Source organism: Rana temporaria, chromosome 3 (genome assembly GCF_905171775.1).
Source record: "Rana temporaria chromosome 3, aRanTem1.1, whole genome shotgun sequence".
In the NCBI taxonomy this organism is placed as follows: Eukaryota; Metazoa; Chordata; class Amphibia; order Anura; family Ranidae; genus Rana; species Rana temporaria.
In genome coordinates, this window is record NC_053491.1 from 378,084,075 (window position 1) to 378,101,703 (window position 17,629).

Below are 17,629 nucleotides of genomic sequence, written 5' to 3' on the forward strand. Positions count from 1 at the left end.
CTTTGATTACTGTAACATGTTGTACTGTATTTAAGCAAGCTAAGATACCATTAACCCCCCTGGCGGTATCCCCGAGCGTGACTCGGGGTTGATTTTTTCTACCAAAATCGGTAACCCCGAGTCACGCTCGGGGTAGATATGCAGAGCCTGCAGCGCGCGCTGGCTTACCTTCTCCTGGATCCAGCGATGTCACCACGCTGTGTGAGCGAGCGGGACCTCGCTCGATTCACACAGCGTCCTCCTGTGCCGCCGATCTCCGTTCCCTGCGACGTTACGACGCACGGGAGCGGAGATCGGCGCCAAATTCAAAAAAGTAAACAAACACTATACATACAGTATACTGTAATCTTATAGATTACAGTACTGTATGTAAAAAAAAACACACACCCTTTGTCCCTAGTGGTCTGCCCAGTGCCCTACATGTCATTTTATATAATAAAAACCTTTCTTTCTGCCTGAAAACTGTAGATTGTCCATAGCAACCAAAAGTGTCTTTTTATGTCAAAAATGGTTTTAGATCAGCTAGAAAACAGCGATAATAAATTATAATCACTTGCAGAATTGTGCGATAGCGATTTGCGGGGAAATTCGTCATAAAAAAAAAAAAATAATGACAGCGACAATTCTGCAACTGAGCAAATTTCAGTGATTTTGAGTTGATTACATTATTGAATAATTTTTATTTTTATTATATTATTACTTGCTATAATTATTTATAATTATTTATTATATTATAATTTAAAATTTTGTTTTTAAAAAAATGTCATACCCGGGATGCCTATTAGATTCTTGTTTGGTCAGATTTAAGTGAGTTATTCCTAAAAATCACGGGCCAAATTCTCAAAAAGTCTGCCTAACTTAAATTTCAGCAGTTAAGTTACACTGACTTAAAATTTCTACCTAAGTGCCCGATCGTCAAAGCACTTAGGTAGAAATTTCAGGCTGTGTAACTTAAGTGCCGCCGTCGTAAGGCGGTCCTCCTCTCCTGGGGGCGTTTAAAATTTAAATGAGGCGCGCTCCCGCGCCGGCCGTAGTGCGCATGCGTGTGACGTAATTTTCCCGACGTGCAGCGCGCGAACGTAATTAACGCCGGGCGGCTTTGAGAATTTCGACGGGACACTAAAGTTGCGACGGGTGAAAAAAAAAGACGCGCCGGGAAAACAAATAATTATAAAAAAAAATGACAGTGTCGCTCAGCATGCATTCCTGAGAGGGAGAACTCCATGCCAATTTTCAAAGAAAAAAACGGCATGGGTTCCCCCCCAGGAGCATACCAGGCCCTTAGGTCTGGTATGGGTTGTAAGGAGACCCCCCCACGCCAAAAAATTGACGTAGGGGGTCCCCCTACAATCCATACCAGACCCGTATCCAAAGCACGCTACCCGGCCGGTCAGGAATGGGAGTGGGGACGAGCGAGCGTCCCCCCCCTCCTGAGCCGTGCCAGGCCGCATGCCCTCAACATGGGGGGGTTGGGTGCTCTGGGGCAGGGGGGCGCACTGCGGGCCCCCCCACCCCAGAGCACCCTGTCCCCATGTTGATGAGGACAGGACCTCTTCCCGACAACCCTTGCCATTGGTTGTCGGGGTCTGCGGGCGGGGTGCTTATCGGAATCTGGGAGTCCCCTTTAATAAGGGGGCCCCCAGATACCGGCCCCCCACCCTAAGTGAATGGATATGGGGTACATCGTACCCCTATCCATTCACCTGGAGGCAAAAAGTAAAAGTTAGTAAACACACAACACAAGGCTTTTTAAAATAATTTATTATTCTGCTCCGGATGCCCCCCCTGTCTTCGTTATTAGCTCAATTACCAGGGGGGGCTTCTTCTTCCACACTCCGGGGGTCTTCTTCCACTCTCCGGGGGTCTTCTCCGCTCTCCGGGGGGGGTTTCTTCTTCCGCTCTCCGGGGGGGGGGCTTCTCCGGACTCCGGGGGGCTTCTTCCATCTTCTCCCCTCTTCCGCTGTTGACTCGGCGAACCCCGGTTCTTCTGCAGCTGTCCGGTGCCTTCTTCTTCAGCGCTGGCTGCCTGCTATGTTTGTGTGTTAGCTCAATTAGTAACAGGCAGCCGGCGCGGTCTTCTGTGACGTCAGGGTCTTCTGTTCTTCTCCCCTCTTCCGATGTTGACTCGTCGCCTGTTGTCGCTGTAATGATGGAAGCGCGCCTTGCATCCCATTTATATAGGCACCACCGTCCCATCATGCTCCGGTAGGTTCCCACGTGGTGGGTGCCTACCCACGTGCACCCACCACGTGGGTACCTGCCGGAGCATGATGGGACGGTGATGCCTATATAAATGGGATGCAAGGCGCGCTTCCATCATTACAGCGACAACAGGCGACGAGTCAACATCGGAAGAGGGGAGAAGAACAGAAGACCCTGACGTCACAGAAGACCGCGCCGGCTGCCTGTTACTAATTGAGCTAACACACAAACATAGCAGGCAGCCAGCGCTGAAGAAGAAGGCACCGGACAGCTGCAGAAGAACCGGGGTTCGCCGAGTCAACAGCGGAAGAGGGGAGAAGATGGAAGAAGCCCCCCAGAGTCCGGAGAAGCCCCCCCCCGGAGAGCGGAAGAAGAAACCCCCCCCGGAGAGCGGAGAAGACCCCCGGAGAGTGGAAGAAGACCCCCGGAGAGTGGAAGAAGAAGCCCCCCCTGGTAATTGAGCTAATAACGAAGACAGGGGGGGCATCCGGAGCAGAATAATAAATTATTTTAAAAAGCCTTGTGTTGTGTGTTTACTAACTTTTACTTTTTGCCTCCAGGTGAATGGATAGGGGTACGATGTACCCCATATCCATTCACTTAGGGTGGGGGGCCGGTATCTGGGGGCCCCCTTATTAAAGGGGACTCCCAGATTCCGATAAGCACCCCGCCCGCAGACCCCGACAACCAATGGCAAGGGTTGTCGGGAAGAGGTCCTGTCCTCATCAACATGGGGACAGGGTGCTCTGGGGTGGGGGGGCCCGCAGTGCGCCCCCCTGCCCCAGAGCACCCAACCCCCCCATGTTGAGGGCATGCGGCCTGGCACGGCTCAGGAGGGGGAGGGGCGCTCGCTCGTCCCCACTCCCTTCCTGACCGGCCGGGTAGCGTGCTTTGGATACGGGTCTGGTATGGATTGTAGGGGGACCCCCTACGTCAATTTTTCGGCGTGGGGGGGGTCTCCTTACAACCCATACCAGACCTAAGGGCCTGGTATGCTCCTGGGGGGGAACCCATGCCGGTTTTGAATTTTAAAATTGCCGTGGAGTTCTCCCTCGGGAATGCATACCAAATGCCGTCGCTGGAATGGGCCTTTACAATGTGTGACTAACTTTCCACATTATAAAACCAGCCCTAGTTTTGCGCAGGCAAATTCGGAACTTAGGCAGAAATCACAGTGATGAAATGCTTTGAAAATCTGCTTAAGTCCTCATTTGCATACGCAAAGCTGCATTTCAATGAGAAATGCCCCCAGTGGCGGATGCGGTACTGCATCCTAAAATCTGACCGTGTAAGTGTCTTACACATGTCAGATTTTCTGCCTAACTTTGGAAAAAGCCTTTTGAAAATCGTTTCCAAAGTTAGGTACAGGGATACGCAGGCTGAACAGCAGTTAAGTCTGCGTATCTCTTTTGAGAATCAGGCCCCACAGGCCTACAGTATAAAACACCAAATTTCCTTGCAAATAATTGTACCGCTTTCAGCATGTTTTTTCAGAAAGAATCATACCGCCAGGGAGGTTAAAAGTGTTCATACATTTTGACTCAGAGAACGGAGCTTGTCTCGTTTATTCTGGGGAAATCCATATGGATCGTGTCTGTTGGATTGTTGTAGTGTCAGATAAGCTGTCGTGGGTTGATGGAATGGGAATATCGTAAACGGTGGTGACCGTTACAGTTGTAAAGGTTCATGTTTTTTTAACTTAATACATCCTATGCATTAAGGTCAAAAAACATCTGACATTACCACCCCCCCCAGCCCCCCCTCCCCCATTTTACTTACCTGAGCCCTGGAAAGTCCCGCGTCGCGAACGATCTTTCATTTCTCAGATCTTCATTGGATAGATTGATAGCAGCGCAGCCATTGGCTTGCGCTGCTGTCAATCAATTCCAATGACGTGGGTCCTGGGGGGGAGGGTGACTATGGACGCCGAATGTATAATACAGGAGCGCGCCAACAAGGTAACCCCCTTGGGAGAGAGCTTCCAGGGGGGGTAGCTATTTCAGGGAGGAGCTGACAGAGTCGCCGAGGGACCCCAGAAGACGGCGTTTGGGGCCACTCTGTGCAAAACGAGCTGCACAGTGGAGGCAAGTATAACATGTTTGTTATTTTTAAATAATAACATTTGAACCTTTAGTGCCGGTTCACACTGGGGCGGAACAACTTGCCGCGCGATTTGGCAGGGCGATCTGCAGACGACTTCAGAGGCGACTTGCAAAATTACTTCTGTATTGAAGTCAATGGAAGTCGCCTCCAAAGTAATACAGGAACCTTTTTCTAAGTCGGAGCGACTTGAGTCGCTCCCATTAGAATGGTTCCATTGTACAGAACGGGACGTGACTTGTCAGGCGGCTGAGTTGCCTGACGAGTTTGCCCCTGTGTGAACCGGCTCTTAGTATAACTTTTAGGCCTCATTCACACTTGGCGGACTCCGTCGCTATGGAGTCCGCCTGCTCCCGTCGGCTCAGCGGGAGATCAGTCCGCAGATCTCCGCTGAGCCGACGGATGACAAGCTTCTCTCTGCTCACTGAGCGGGGAGGGGCTTGTTGGGCACCGCTGTGTCCTATGGAGCGATCTGATGAAAATGGACAGCATGTCCGTTTTCATCAGATCTTACCCGATCCGATCCGCATGGACGGATGGGGACATGGCCCCCATACGTCTGTTTTCAGCAGATCGGATCGGGTCGGATGTCAGCGGACATGTCTCCGCTGACATCCGACGCTCCATAGGAATGCATGGAGCGGCCGTTCAGGTCCGTGACAGACGGACTCGAACGGCCCGTAGTGTGAACGAGGCCTAAGAAAACATGATCTCCCTTTAACCTTTTTTTTTTTTTATCAGTCATAAGGGAATTCTCATATTTACACAAAGCCTCTATAAAGGTTATGAGAAAACTTTATATCTTTCACCCTTTTGCGAAATTTTTAGTCCTCTCGGTTTTGCCCCACCCTTAATACCTCACCCTTCTGACTACATGTCTGACCTGGACTGACTTAGGATCAACATACCCTGTGATGACTGACTGGCATGAGACAAGAGCACAGGCAAAACTTGAATTACTTGTTTGTTTCTGGTTTTTGTGGTGTCACATGCTGTTGTAGAATATACGTTATTTGTGTCAGTTACCTGGTTACAGACTGGTTTGTATCGCAGATCAGGCATATTAAGTATGAGTTCTAGCTGCCGTCGGTTAAAGCTTGATACTCCAATTGATTTGGTTAGACCGGCTGCCTTACAGTCCTCCATCACCTCAAATGAAAAAGACATACAATATACACATTAATAGATGTGAGTGGCCGTATCGCTTTTTAATACTATGGTAGTCGATCACAGCTGAAGGTATCACATGCTGGTAATCAGTAGGGGCCCGTCCATACATTTATGTGCCTGGCCACTAATCTACATGCGGGGCACTGGACGTATGGATTCCAATGGGGCTTTTTTTTTAAGCACTTCATTAGAGCCGGAGGCTCTAATTGGCCTCAAAAAAGGGTGGGCGCGGGGTGCAGAGCACTGTGCCCCAAGTTTGACAATAGTGAACTAATATTTGCTATTGTCTTCCTGATTCTCCTCCTGGCCAATCAGGAACCAGCTCCTGAGACCAGATTGGCCAGGGAGTCTTAGGACTCCTAATCAGGTCTCAGGACACACTGGCCAATCGTGACACTTCCTGTTCAGCCCGGAGTAGAACGGAAAGGAGAATGGTTTGGCTCTTAATTTCCCCTGCCTCCTATGTTAAGGTTAGTCTCTGCCAACGTCTTCTTGTCTGTCTCATGCTGACACTGCATGACATGTAATATTGGTAATTGTTTGTTGTGTTTTGTATGAGTAATTTATTTGCACAATTTTAAATCGGTCCTTGAAGCTAAAGTCCAGGCAAACAGCTATATATTATACACTGTATATTAGTGAGGTAAGACGTTTCTTGTAGACTCAGATTTTGGTCCACTCTTTACAGATCCTCTCTAAATCTGTAAGGTTTCTTGGCTATCGCTTGACATCTTGAAGTTTTAGTTCTATTCATACATTTTCTATAGGATTAAAGGGGTTGTAAAGGCAGTAGATTATTTTATCTTAATGCATTAAGATAAAGAAAAAGCCTTCTGTGTGCAGCAGCCCCCCTAACACTTATCTGAGGTCCCTCTCTGTCCAGCGATGTCCATACGAGTCTCAGTCATTCGCGATTATCCCTACTGATTGGCTGAGACACAGCAGCGGCGCCATTGGCTCCCACTGCTGTCAAAGTCCACTAGCCAATCAGGATAGGGAGGGGGTGGGGCCGGGCCTCCGTGTCTGAATGGACGCACAGAGTGGTGACTCGGCTCGCTGTGGGGGGCGCTAAATGGGAGGGAGGGGCCAGGATCACAAAAGAGGGACCCGAGAAGAGGAGGATCCGGACTGCTCTTTGAGCAGGTAAGTTCAAAATGTTTGTTATTTTTATAGAAACAAAAAACAACACTTTACAATCACTTTAAGGTTTGGAGACTGGCTAGGTCACTCCATGACCTTAAAGAGGAAGTAAACCTATCGCAATAATAAAAAAAAAAACCTGCAGGAGAAAGGCATAATGAGCTAGTATGCACAGCATACTAGCTCATTATGTGTCACTTACCTGAGAACGAAGCCCCTGAAGTCCGCCTCGGTCCCGTCCACCACCGCCTCCATGTCCCCTGGAGCTTCTTCCTTGTTTTCGCCGCTCCGGTGTGATTGGCCGGAGCGGCGATGACGTCACTCCCACGCATGCGCGTGGGATCCGCAGATCCCAGTGCATGCACGAAAACACGGCATTGACCCCATTAACAAAAACGGCACCGCTACGTTGCGTTTTTGTGAAAATATCTCCTTAACCGTGTAGGTTAAGGAGATATTTCTTCTACCTACAGGTAAGCCTTAATCTAGGCTTACCTGTAGGTGCAAGTTGGAACAGTGGGTTTACAACCATTTTAATGTGTTTCTTCTTGAGCCACTCCTTTCTTGCCTTGGCGGTATGTTTTGTGTCATTATCATGCTGGAGGCTCCAACCACGACCCATCTTCAGTGTTCTGGCCGAGGGAAGAAAGTTCTTATCGAAGATTTTACAATACATGGTCCCTTCTATTGGCCCCTCAATGCGGAAAAGTCGGCCTGTACCTTTACCAGAGAAACAACCCCAAAGCATAATTCTTCCACCTCCATGCTTGACTGTATGGATGTGTTCTTAGGGTCATAGTCAGCATTTTTCTTCCTCCAAACATGGAGAGTTGAGTTAATATCAAATAGCTCAACTTTTGGTCTCATCTGACCACAACAATTTCTGCCAATACTTCTCGGAATCATTTAGATTTTCATTAGCAAACTTCAGACGGGCCTGTACATTTGCCTTCTTGAGGAGAGGGAACTTGCGGGCGCTGCAGGATTTCAATCCATGGCAGCTTTTTGTAGCGGCTTTTTGTGTTAACAATGGTTTGGCGACTGTGGCTCCAACTGCCTTGAGATCATGATTTCTTTCTGCTACAGTTCAGAAACACTTATGCCGTGTACACACGATCGGTTCAACCGATTAAAACAGTCCGATGGACTTTTTTCATTGGACAAACCGATTGTGTGTGGGCCCCATCGGTCTTTTTTCTATCGGTGTAAAAAAATAGAACATGTTTTAAATTTTTCCAATGGGTAAAAAAACGATAGGAAATTACGATTGTCTGTGTGGAACTCCATCGGAGAAAAATCCATGCATGCTCAGAATCGAGTCGACGCATCCTAGGAAGCATTGAACTTCATTTTCTTCGGCTCGTCGTAGTGTTGTAAGTCACCGCGTTTTGGGACGGTCAGAATTTAGTCTGATAGTGTGTATGCAAGACTGATAAAAGTCAGCTTCATCGGATATCCGACGAAAAAATCTATTGGATCTTATACTATCAGAAATCCGATCGTGTGTACGCGGCATAACAGGTTTTGCCCTTCCCCCAGCCTGTAAATGGACAGTAAAAGGAGTTTCAGCTCCATGTTAGAAGCCAATCATAGGAAACACTGCTCTTAAAGCAGAGTTCCACCCATATAAAAGTCTGTCAGTACTTTGATAAGTTAATCTCCATATCACATTGCTCTCAGCTCCTTTAATCGTGTTCCTTATCGTGTTCCTTATTAGCACTGCAGCATGCTTAGTTTGTCTTTGTGCTGCTTCTTCCTTCCTCCCTCAATCTGAACTCTGCTGTACAGATATTGTAAGCGACAGATACCATTTCAAATTCAGGTACTTACAGTTAGCTAGATTCACATAGAGCTAGGCCGGCGTATCAGTAGATACGCCGACGTAACTCGGAATCGGCGCCGACCTAAGTTTAAGTGTATTCTCAAACAGAGATACACTTAAACCTATCTAAGATACGACGGCTTGTGCCGTCCTATCTTAGGGTGCAATATTTAGGCTGGCCGCTAGGTGGCGCTTCCATTGCGGTCGGCGTAGAATATGTAAATTACTAGATACGCCTATTCACGAACGTACGCCTGGCCGACGCAGTACAGATACGCCGTTTACATAACACATTATCAGGCCTAAAGTTATTTCAACAAATAGTTGGAATAGTAATGTTAAAGTATGGCCGCCGTTCCCGCGTCGAAATTCGAAAATTTTACGTTGTTTACGTAAGTCGTCCGTGAATAGGGATTTACGTCATTTACGTCCACGTCAAAACCAATAGGCCCGTGCGGCGTACGTTGCCGCAATACACACTGGGATATGTAGGCGGACGGCGCATGCGCCGTTCCAAAAAAAACGTCAATCACGTCAGGTCAAGCCCCATTAACATAAAAAATGCCCCCTCAGCTAAATTTGAATTAGGCGCCGTTACGCCCGCCCGATTTATGCTACGCCGCCGTAACTTAGCAGGCAAGTACTTTGTGAATCATGTACTTGCCTCGCGATCTTACGGCGGCGTAGTGTAAACACGCTAAGCTACGCCGCCGCAAAGTTAGGACACCCTCTCTGAATCTAGCTAAGTGTGTGTTAGAAAAAAATAAATACAAATACAATAAAAAACACACACTACAACAATACATGTAATTATGGATTAATGGATACAGAGCTGCAATAATGTATCTGTTCTGTCCTGAGTTCAGCAATACCTGCCAGCTTGTATTGAGCGGTGATTTTAAAATCTACTTGTGAGAAGTAAGAATAAGAAGGATAAATAAAAGTAAAGTATTTCACTTGCTTAGCATAGTAGAACTTTCCTGAAACAGTATCTTAGAACTGAATGTTCTGGACGTCCTGTTCCAGGGACAATGTCACATGGTTCATCCAGAGCGACTAGTTCACGGCACAGATACAGCTTATTATAGGGCCATTTATTCCAAACTGCATAAAGCTGTTTCATCATCCGTGTAGTTTAAAAAACTAGGCCATGTTTTCTATACATTACGCTGATGATGGCCCAACAAGTCTGAAACAGGTTTATGCAGTTTGCTTCATTGTTTATTGTAAACTTCCCCCAGTTCCTGAACTAGCTTTGTACCTTCCAAGTGTCACGAATGTCTGTGTTGTGATAGATGACTTTTCCATTCTCATCAATTGGATTAGGGTCATCGCCAGGCTGTTATGTGGAAGAAACAAAACAGATTTAGTAGTGATATGGAAAACGTTCATATGGGTAGTGTGTAAAATCTATCATGACTAGGGCAGTCAGATAACTTAGGCCCCATTCACTCCTGAGCGTAGCGTGTTTGAACGTTTTTCCGGCTGTTTGTCGCACGTTCTGTCGCTCATATTCGCATGTATTTGCACGTTTGCATACAGCATTGTCCGACGTTTTTGAACTTCGTCGTTTTTTATTTTAGCCAATAGGAAAAATTATCATCTCTTTCATCATTTGTTGCTATGTTTGTAGATTTTTTTTATCCTCTTCCTGGGTGAATATTCTATTTCACAGCACAGATTAAAGAGACAAAACACCAGTAGAAATGCTCGCTGACGCGCTAGTCGCTTGAATGGAGCGTTTCCATTAGTTTCTATGGGAATACAAACGTTCAAAAAAGCCCAAATCAGCCCAATTCGAGCGACAAAAAAGGGTCCAGAACTTGTTTGAGCTTCAGGCGTTCGGCTTCAGGCGTTTTGGAGTGGAGATGTGAACCATCTCCATTGAGAATAATGGATTTTTTCCCCTCTAGCGTTTTGTAGCTTCAGGCTTCAGGCTACAAAACGCTCAGGTGTGAATGGGCCCTTACTGTGCCTAAACACCCATGTATATAACCTTTTCTACCTACAAATAAAACGCTGACACCTGCTGGATTGAAATGGCCTATTCAGCCTTTTATTTACCAAACAACCAAAATAAAACATATATAATAATATATATATAATATATAATATATATATAATAATATATAATATATTAGGGCTGTTACTGATCAAAAATGTTCTGTTCGATTAATCGTTTTTTTATTTTAATCGATTAATCGACTAATTTCGATTAATTATAACGCACATACAGATTCAACTACTTTCAGCTGATCTTTTTGCAGGCTGATTCCCAGTGCAGCTACCAACAACTGGAAAAATGGATAGCAGGATACAAAAAACACACGCTCAATGGGAATAGCATTAAAACTTTTATAGTCTTCAAGTAGGTAACAAAATAAATATTGCACTGGAGATAAAATCAATGTAGCTGCATAAAATGTAAAAAGGGTGTGAGCAATACCAAACAGTAGCAAAAGCAGTCATAAAAATATGTAGCTAAGTATGATACTGGCATAAAAATGTGTACAACGATACCACTGCTGAATCCAGATGAGGAGAGGTTAACATCAGTACGTCGGCATGTAGAGAACTATCACAACTCCCAGTGGATGGTTGTAGAATCCCAGGTTGATAGAGGGAAGTGATAGAGGGAAGTGTAACAGCCCTTGCGTGTGGCAGATAGTAAGGTCCCGCCGGCATGCAGATATGAAGGCACAGGAAAGGAGCCCTTCAGATGGACACGGCAAGCCCTGCCGGTGTCCGTGACGTTACTAGATCTCCGACGGAACTCCCTGAAGGCCCAGAAGCCGGCGGAGAGGTGAGTACCATTCAAAAGAATTTTAATCGATCAAAAAGATTTAAGATTAATCGATTAATTAAAAGGTAATTTTCACAGCCCTAATATATATATATATATATATATATATATATATATATATATATATATATATATATATAAAAATGTATATATATATATATATATATATACATTAATTCAATATTTTAATAATACCTTTTAGTTAGCATCCGGTCCCCAGCTGCCAAAATCGCCTCAAGGACCACTAACTGACCACAGATCCACCAACTTATCACCAGTGGTCCAGACTAACACCAGACCAACTGGGAGGACTCCATACCAAAGATGGGTCCCACTGTTTTTCACATACCTCCCGCTTTCCACCAAAATCAGGGACCCAACCGCCACTGCAGCACAAGTGTGACACCTCCCACTTGTGCCCTCAGCCACACTAGAAAAGCCTTGCGGATCCCTTCCTGCAAGCCCAGGGCCCAAAGGTCAATCCCCACCGAGTTGAGATGAACCCCATCCCCTCTCAAATACCTCCAAGTGACCAGTTCCAGCTCAAGGTGACTGACCACCACCCAGTAGTGTATTTAGGTTTTGTGCTGCCCTAGACCAGACTAAACTCATGCACCCCCTAATTTAAATATGACCCACCCCTTCCTGTCAAGGCCACACCCTTTCTGTTTAAGACCCGTCCTGACATTTTCGAGTGGGAACACTAGTTCTGAGGGTCTGGGGGTGGCAATGGATTCCCTTAATTTGCAGCGATTTCCTCTCACTTCCTGTTTGGCTATGTGGCAGGAAGTGAAGGGAAATCTCTGCAATGGGACAGGGATGGCAAAAAAATAAACTGACAGGGGCTATAACCCTCCCTTACTCTATCCAAAATGAAAAAAAAAAGAAAAAAATGTTGCCTATAGTTCTACTTTAAATTTCTGAAAATGTTATGGAGAGGACTAAGAAGATATAACAATGCCAATGGTACATCAGAAAACATATAGCACAGTGAGGAAGGTTTGTGGTCCAGGATGATAAGACAGTCAAAATTAGAAGCAGCACAGACTTCTCACCTCGCTTCTCACTCCAACTGCTTGCCCCCACCCCTTCCTCTCCTTGTGATAACTCTGCCACTCCTCCCATAACTTCTCCTCCTTCCAATCCTGTACACACAAACCTTTCTAGGACACCCCCCTCTATTCCTTAACCTCTTCCTCTCCTGTCCATTCCTTCCACCCCGTCATGTCTATACTCCAACTACATTAAATTACAGCTCTGTACATGTCTTCTGTTTAAATATACATACAGAGATTCTTTAACATGTAGCACCTTACGTTTGCCCTGCCCTTCCATAAAGATGAACTCCACCCAAAAGGGGATGTGCCGTTTGTTTTTTGCCCTCCCCCTTCACTGCCACATTTGGCACTTTTTGTTTGGCTGATTTTTTTTCCGAGCGGGTACCTGGTTTTGACAGGTACCCGCTCCCACTTCCTGGTTAGATCATCGCACAGCGATCTATGTGATTTCTGGCCCCTCCTCCTTCCCTCCTACTTTCTGGGGGACACACACAGAGGTCCCAGAAGATGGGGGGACCATTCAGAAAGCACAGCGTGATTAGTGCATACGTAGTAGAAAACAGGCTGTGAAGCCTGCACCTGAAGCTGATTGATGAATCGACTAGGGGTGCTGACATCGCAGGATCCCTGGACAGGTGAGTGTCCTTATATTAAAAAAGACTCTAAGCTGTTATCAAAGATCTGTACAATTGCTTGGTTTACATTCAGTCTGTCTGCGTTTTCAGTAAAGAGACACAAACCCACAGACGAGGAAAGTTCCAGACTGGCCGCCTGAGGTTAGGGGTGGCAGTACTTACCAAAATAAGCAAATGATTACACAAGTGCACTGCAGCACCGAAATCATCCATTTCTGGCTTCGGACAGTGAAGACATTGGGGTTATTTAAGAAAGGCAAATCCACTTGGCACTACAAGTGAAAACTACAAGTGCAAAGTGCACTTGAAATTGCAGTCACTGTAAATCTGAGGGGTAGATCTGAAACAAGGGGAAGCTCTGCTGATTTTATTATCCAATCCTGTGCAAGCTAAAATGCTGTTTTTTAATTTTCCTTGCATTTCCCCCTCGGATCTACAGCAACTGCAGTTCCAAGTGCACTTTCAGTTTAATTTCAAGTGCACTTTGCACTTGTAGTTTGCACTTGTAGTGCAAAATGGATTTGCCTTTCGTAAATAACCCCCATTGATTGAAACAGGTACATAGAGGAGATGTCATCCATATTGTTCTTAGTAGTCCTTGTCTACAGTCACAGTGAAGACCGCAGACAGGGTAAATGGTTACAGACCAATAAGCTTTAGCCATTTCTCAAAGCACAGGGAAAGAAGAAGCAGAGATAAGAATCTTTTAAGCCTCGTACACACAACCGGTTTTCTCAGCAAAAACCAGCAAGAAAACTGCTTCTTGCCGAGAAAACCGTTCGTGTGTACGAGGTTTTCAGGTTTCTCGTCTGGAAATCTGGCCAGAATCTTGACGAGAAAAAAAGAGAACCTGCTCTCTTTTTTCTCGTCGAGATTCTCGTCTGCCTGTTTCCAGACGAGAAACCCGATAGTGTGTATACTTACCTGTCGCCATGGAAACCCACACATGCTCGAAATGACTTTGACGCATGCGTGGTAGCTTCCACAGCATAGGTAGGATGAAGCAAGATGGCGGCATCGAATGTGACAAGCGCATGCTCGTCGTACCACGATGACGTCACCGCGTTCTTGCCTTTCAAGAGAACCGCGGTTCTTTTAAAAGGTGAGTGTGTACACTCGGGCAGCAAGAGATTCTTGCCAAGAATCTCGTCAGGGAAAACAACGTTTTTTTCCTGATGAGATTCTTGCCCGTGTGTACGAGGCTTAAGCTGAAGAAACTTCAATTGGAAATACTTAAAGCGGAGTTCCAACCACAATTAGCATTTTTTAAATGTATGTCCTTTCATCCTGCGTTTTTAGAATATAAATCCGGTCACTTACTATTTTACAATCCGCCGCCGATCTGCATAGATATTCAAAAAAGATAGTTTATAAAACTATGTCTACACCATTGTCATTTTGCTTGTGGGCATTGTGAAGCCTACAAGCACTTACTTCCTGGAAGTCTTGGATGGGGAGTGATAATTGGACAGCGCACTGCATCCTGGGAAATGATGACACACGTTTCCCAGGAGCATTAGAGGGAGATGATGTCAGAGTCCTAGGTGGTTTCAAAGGCAGATTTCGTGGGAACGCATAGCAACAGGCATTTCCAGATGAGTAAAAAAAAAAGTTTTTTTTTTTTACTTTTTGAGGTCTAATGAGCACAATAATGAAAAAAAAAATTTGGGATGGAAACTCCACTTTAAATTGGTTCTACGAAAAGGGATGCTGGATTTACTGCCATTGTTTTTGACAACAACGGACCGATGGACATGCTTTATCGGACAATCCGACCGTGTGTATGCTCGGACAATTGTTTTCAGTTTTTCAGCGGACAAATGTTCGCTGTGAATGCTTTTAAACTTTTTGAAAATAAATGTCCGATGGAACATAATCCGATCTTGTGTACACAAGTCCATCGGACTAAAGTCAGATGGAAGTCTAATCTTGTGTATGAGGCTTTAGTGTATCTTCACGAATGACTGCTTTTGCCACCCTCCAAAAAATAGACTTCAATGGGGTTCTAAATATTTGCGCGAATGTTCGGTCCGTTCGAAAGTTCTGGTGCGAACCGAACGCGGGTATGTTCGGCTCATCCCTAGTAGCTAGCAGTACAATTATACACAATGAATGACAAAAGGAAACCATCCATTGTTTACAATTGTCATGTGATCTGCTGTGATTTTTAATCTTTACGCATTTTTAATTTTCGAAATTTCGAATTTATGAATTTTCGAAATTTCGAACTTTCGAAATTTCTAATTTTCAAAATTCCGAATTTTCGAATTTTCGAAATTCCGAATTTTCGAAATCCCGAATTTTCTAATTTTCGAAATTCCGAATTTTCTAATTTTCGAAATTTAGAATTTTCTAATTTTTGAATTTTTCATTTTCAAATTTTCGAAATTTTTCATTTTCTAAATTTCAAATTTTTCATTTTGGAATTTTTCATTTCCGAATTTTCTAATTTTCGAAATTCTGACTTTTCTTGTAAGATCGGTCAGTTCACAGGGAAGTATCTGTTAGACGATTTACACCAGACATTCAAAATAAATAAATGCTAAAATCAGGAGGAAAATATAAACCTTAAAAAAAAAAAAAAAAGGTAAGCCTGGACAGATACAATGAAAGACTGAGGGGCAGATCCACAGAGAGAGTACGCCGGCGTATCTACTGATACGCCGGCGTACTTTCAAATTTCCCGCGTCGTATCTTTAGTTTGAATCCTCAAACCAAGATACGGTGGCATCTGGGTTTGATCCGACAGGCGTACGGCTTCGTACGCCTTCGGATCGTAGATGCAATACTTCGGCGTCCGCTGGGTGGAGTTTGCATCGTTTTCTGCGTCGGGTATGCAAATTAGCTATTTCAGACGATCCACGAACGTACGCGCGGCCGTCGCATTCTCTTACGTTGTCTCTAGTCGGCTTTTTGCGGCGTATAGTTAAAGCTGCTTTTTTTGCGGCGTATAGTTAGATTTGCCATGTTAAGTATGGCCGTCGTTCCCGCGCCGAAATTTGAATATTTTCTTTTTTTTGCGTAAGTCGTCCGTGAATCAGGATGGACGTAAGTCACGTCTAAGTTTAAAAAATGACGTCCTTGCGACGTCATTTTGCGCAATGCACGGCGGGAAATTTGGGGACGGCGCATGTGCAGTTTATTCGGCACGGGGACGCGCTTCATTCAAATGAAACACACTCCCTACTCGCCGATTTGAATTAGGCGCCCTTACGCCGCGAGAGATAGACTACGCCGCCGTAACTTACGGCGCAAATTATTTGAGGATTCAAAGTTTAAACATGTAAGTTACAGCGGCGTAGCGTATCTACCATACGCTGCGCCCGTGCAGATCTCTGTGGATCTGCCCCTGAATATTTACATCTTTGCAGATGTCCAGTAATCATAAAGTTATACAAAAAAAAAAATTCATATGTTAGTAATAATTCAATGTTAGTTTACAGCAGTGTTTTTCAACCTTTTTTTTAACAAAGGCACCCTTTAAAATCTGTCAGAATCTCAAGGCACACCAAACCTGTGATACCTCACATGTGTGGTGCAAATACTGTTTACATATGCGTGTGCAACTTGCGCATCAACTTGCATAGGGATGGGGCGGGTGCTTAAAAAAAATGTTGTCTTATTTATAATTTTTTTTTTCCTTTTCACTTGTTACACTTTTACATTGACTCATTCCATTGCAGACATGGTGATTTAATATTTTTTTTATATATTACAGATGGGTTATGTGGGTTATTATTGATAATGCAAAAACAGGAAGCAGATCGCGATCTGCTTCCTGTTTTTGTATTTGTCTGGTGTGGTATAACACTTTTTGATCGCAGCTTTTTTATTTAATTTTCTACATTTAGAACCAGCGCAATAATTTTTTCCATTTATTATTGATAATGATAACTGTATACTTCAATACTGCAGTTTGGCCGCAGCGCAGGTGTAGCGGTTTTCATGTGGTTTCTCATAAACTTCTATTATGTCTATTAATTTTTGGTACATTTTCTGAAAGCACACCAAAAATGAGGGACATAATATAAGTCTGAGAAACCACATGAAAACCACAGGTACACTGCGCTACACCTGCACTGCGGCCAAACTGCAGTATTGAAGTATACAGTTATCATTATCAATAATAACCCACATAGCCCATGTAAATATATTACATTTAAAATAAATCACCATGCCTGTAATGAAGTGAGTCACTGTGAAAGTGCCAAGTGTTATGTAGTTTTTTTTTTTATATACACACCATGCCTGCAATAAAACTATTCACATTCACATTCATAGTGACAGGTACAAATACTTTCACCTCTATTACTCTCTCGTTCTTCTTCCCCCCCCAGGGAAAAGCGTGCCAGGCAGAGTCTGATCCCGGAACCCGCGGCTCTCACGTCACACGTAACAGTGCGTGCGCCCGAGCCTCCCATAGCAACTGATGACGTATTCGGTTGGGAAGACGCGGTCGGGAGGCCCGCACAGCTAGCACAGCTTCCCGAGTGTCGGGAAGTGAGTTTTACACAGCGGATTGGCACCGCTGTAAAGGCGAATAATAACGAAGTGCCCAGCAGTAGCTGTTACATCAGATAGCAGCCATAGCTGCCTATATTGGGGGTCATTTTGCCGCGGCACACCAGGGGACTCTTCACGGCACACCAGTGTGTCGCGGCACACTGGTTGAGAAACGTTGGTTTACAACATCATATAC

General features: G+C 44.9%; 1 protein-coding gene across 4 annotated transcripts in view; it reads right to left on the reverse strand.

The window, feature by feature from the left end:
• Positions 1 to 17,629, reverse strand: part of LOC120932845 (aldo-keto reductase family 1 member C3-like) — a 76,643-nt gene that overhangs the window by 15,768 nt on the left and 43,246 nt on the right. For all 4 annotated transcript variants that reach the window (XR_005748036.1, XM_040345630.1, XM_040345631.1 and 1 more), the window contains 2 exons: positions 9,696 to 9,773; positions 5,329 to 5,451 (listed from right to left, as the gene is read on the reverse strand). Coding sequence is in view for 3 of the 4 variants with exons in the window: in XM_040345630.1 (XP_040201564.1) it covers positions 5,329 to 5,451; positions 9,696 to 9,773 (201 nt within the window). In the remaining variant the exon portion in view is untranslated. The remainder of the gene's footprint in view (positions 1 to 5,328; positions 5,452 to 9,695; positions 9,774 to 17,629) is intronic.